The 2,500-nt window shown below is 66.1% G+C and overlaps 1 protein-coding gene across 1 annotated transcript in view; it reads left to right on the top strand.

Annotated features, from left to right (window-relative positions):
- Positions 1-2,500, top strand: part of AGAP2 (ArfGAP with GTPase domain, ankyrin repeat and PH domain 2) — a gene marked incomplete at its 5' end in the record, with an annotated part of 13,162 nt that overhangs the window by 1,610 nt on the left and 9,052 nt on the right. The window contains 2 exons of the mRNA XM_027704279.1: positions 1,380-1,438; positions 1,683-1,770. Coding sequence (XP_027560080.1) covers positions 1,380-1,438; positions 1,683-1,770 — 147 coding nt within the window. The remainder of the gene's footprint in view (positions 1-1,379; positions 1,439-1,682; positions 1,771-2,500) is intronic.

Below are 2,500 nucleotides of genomic sequence, written 5' to 3'. Positions count from 1 at the left end.
TGTGGGGACGGGGGAAACTGAGGCACAGGAATGGGGAGACCCTCTGACCGTCCCCTGCCTCAGTTTCCCCTTTTGTGGTGCCCAGGGGGGCCGGGGGTGCCAGGCAGGGGGTGGAGGGGGCACATCCTTGTGCCACGTCCTCGTGCCCACCGTGTGCTGCGCCGTGTCCTCGTGTCAGGGCGTGTCCTCGTGCCACACCCCATCCTTGTGCCACGTGTGTCCTCGTGCCCAACATGTCGCGCACTGTGGGCGTCCTGTCCTCCCGCCCACCGTGTCCTGGTGCCCATCATGTGCTCGTACCACATCCTCGTGCCATGCTGTGTCCCGGTGCCCACCGTGTCCTTGTGCTGTGGCCTCATGCCATGTCCTCGTGCCACACCGTGTCCTGGTGCCAGTCACAGCCTGATGGTTCCCACTGTGGCCTGTCACCCCCGTGTCCCTGTGTCACGCCACATCCTTGTGCCACGCCGTGTCCCGGTGCCCATCGTGTCCTCATGCCACATTCTCATGCCACACCGTGTCCCAGTGCCCACCATGTCCTCGTGCCGTGTCCTCGTGCCGCACCTTGTCCTGGTGCCAGTCGTGGCCTGATGGTTCCCACTGTGGCCTGTCACCCCCATGTCCCTGTGTCACGCCACATCCTTGTGCCACGCCATGTCCTGGTACCCATCGTGTCCTGGCACCAAGCCCTCGTGCCACGCTGTGTCCTGGTGCCGCTCGTGGCCCGGCCCGGTTGCCGCCGTGTCCCTGTGCCACGCCGTGTCCTGGTGCCACTCTGTGTCTCTGTCACCGCCACGTCCCGGAATCCACTGCGTTGTCCTCGTGCCACACACGCGGTGTCCTGGTGCCCGTCCTGTCCTCGTGCCACGTCCCGCTGCCTCCTGGTGCCCGTCGTGTCCTGACTGTCCCCACCACGTCCCCGTGCCATGCCGTGTCCTGATTGTTGCTGCCATGTCCCCGTGCCACGCCGTGTCCTGACTGTCCCCACCACATCCCTGTGCCACACCATGTCCTGACTGTCCCCACCGTGTACCCATGCCATGTTGTGTCCTGATTGTTCCGTGCCACCCCGTGCTCTCCCGCCACCCTCCACCCCTGTGCCCACCATGTCCTCATGCCCTGGCACACGAGGCCTCGTGCCACCCCGTCCCCGTCCCTGTCCCCGTCCCCCCACGTGGCATCACGTCCTCGCGCCGCCCCCGCGGGCCCGGTGCCGTTGCCGGGTGACAGTTGGTGGCCGCCCACGCAGGAAGCTGCCGTGGTGCTGCAGGGGGGAGCTCCTGCCGGGATTGGGGTGCTGGGGGGTGCTGGGGGGTGCTGGGGGGTGCTGGGGGGTGCCGGGGGGTCCTGGGCTCCGTCTCACCCCTCTCCCCCCGCAGAGGCCCTGGTGAACAGCCAGGAGTGGACCCTGGGCCGCTCCGTCCCCGAGATCCGCCTGGTGGGTGCCACGTCCCCGTGTCCTTGCTCTCTGTCCCTGTGTCCCTGCCCTGTGTCCCTGTGTCCCTGCCCCATGTCCCTGCCCTGTGTCCCCATGTCCCTGCCCTGTGTCCCCATGTCCCTGCCCTGTGTCCCTGCCCTGTGTCCCTGCCCCGTGTCCCCATGTTCCTGCCCCATGTCCCTGCATCCCTGCCCTGTGTCCCCCTGCCCTCAGCTGCCCTGACCCCCCCGTCTCTTCCCCCCAGGGTGTCCTGGGCAGCAGCAAGAGCGGGAAGTCAGCGCTCGTCCACCGCTTCCTCACCGGCTCCTACGTGGGCCTGGAGCCCACTGAGAGTGAGTGGCCACGGGACGGCCACGGGGTGGCTGTGGGATGGACGTGGGATGGACTTGGGATAGACTTGGGCATGGAATGGATGTGGCCACAGGGATGGACACGGGATGGACAAGGGATGGACACAGCCGTGGGGATGGGCTTGGCTGTGGAATGGCCCTGGGGATGGGCATGGGGAGGGGGAGGGTGAGCAGGATGGGGAGGGGGAGGGGGAGGGGGATGGAGATGTCCATCAGGCTGGATGTGGGATGGACAAGGGCTGGGCACGACCATGGGATGGACGTGGTCATGAGATGGACGTGGGACTGGGTGTGAGATGGACAAAGGATGGACAAGGGATGGACATGACCATGGGATGGACGTGGTCATGGGATGGACATGGGGCTGGGCGTGGGATGGACATTGTTTTGGGATGGACATTGTTGTGGGATGGACATGGGGCTGGGCATGGGATGGACATTGTGGTGGGATGGACATGGATGTGGGGCTGGGCATGACCAGGGGATGGCCATGGTCATGGGATGGTCAAGGCTCTGGGGATGGACAGAGCCGTGACGGTGGGCACGGCCACGGGGTGAGATGGTGAAGGGGAGGGACGTGGCCGTGGGGTGAGATGGTGAAGGGGATGGACGTGACCATGAGGGGAGATGGTGAAGGGGATGGACGTGGCCGTGGTGGGAGATGGTGAAGGGGATGGATGTGACCATGAGGGGAGATGGTGAAGGGGATGGA

The sequence above is a fragment of the Neopelma chrysocephalum genome, unplaced genomic scaffold, assembly GCF_003984885.1.
Source record: "Neopelma chrysocephalum unplaced genomic scaffold, ASM398488v2 Primary Assembly neopelma1_263, whole genome shotgun sequence".
Taxonomy (NCBI): Eukaryota; Metazoa; Chordata; class Aves; order Passeriformes; family Pipridae; genus Neopelma; species Neopelma chrysocephalum.
The sequence above is the reverse complement of the archived record's forward strand: the minus strand, read 5'-3'. Positions and strand labels throughout refer to the sequence as shown.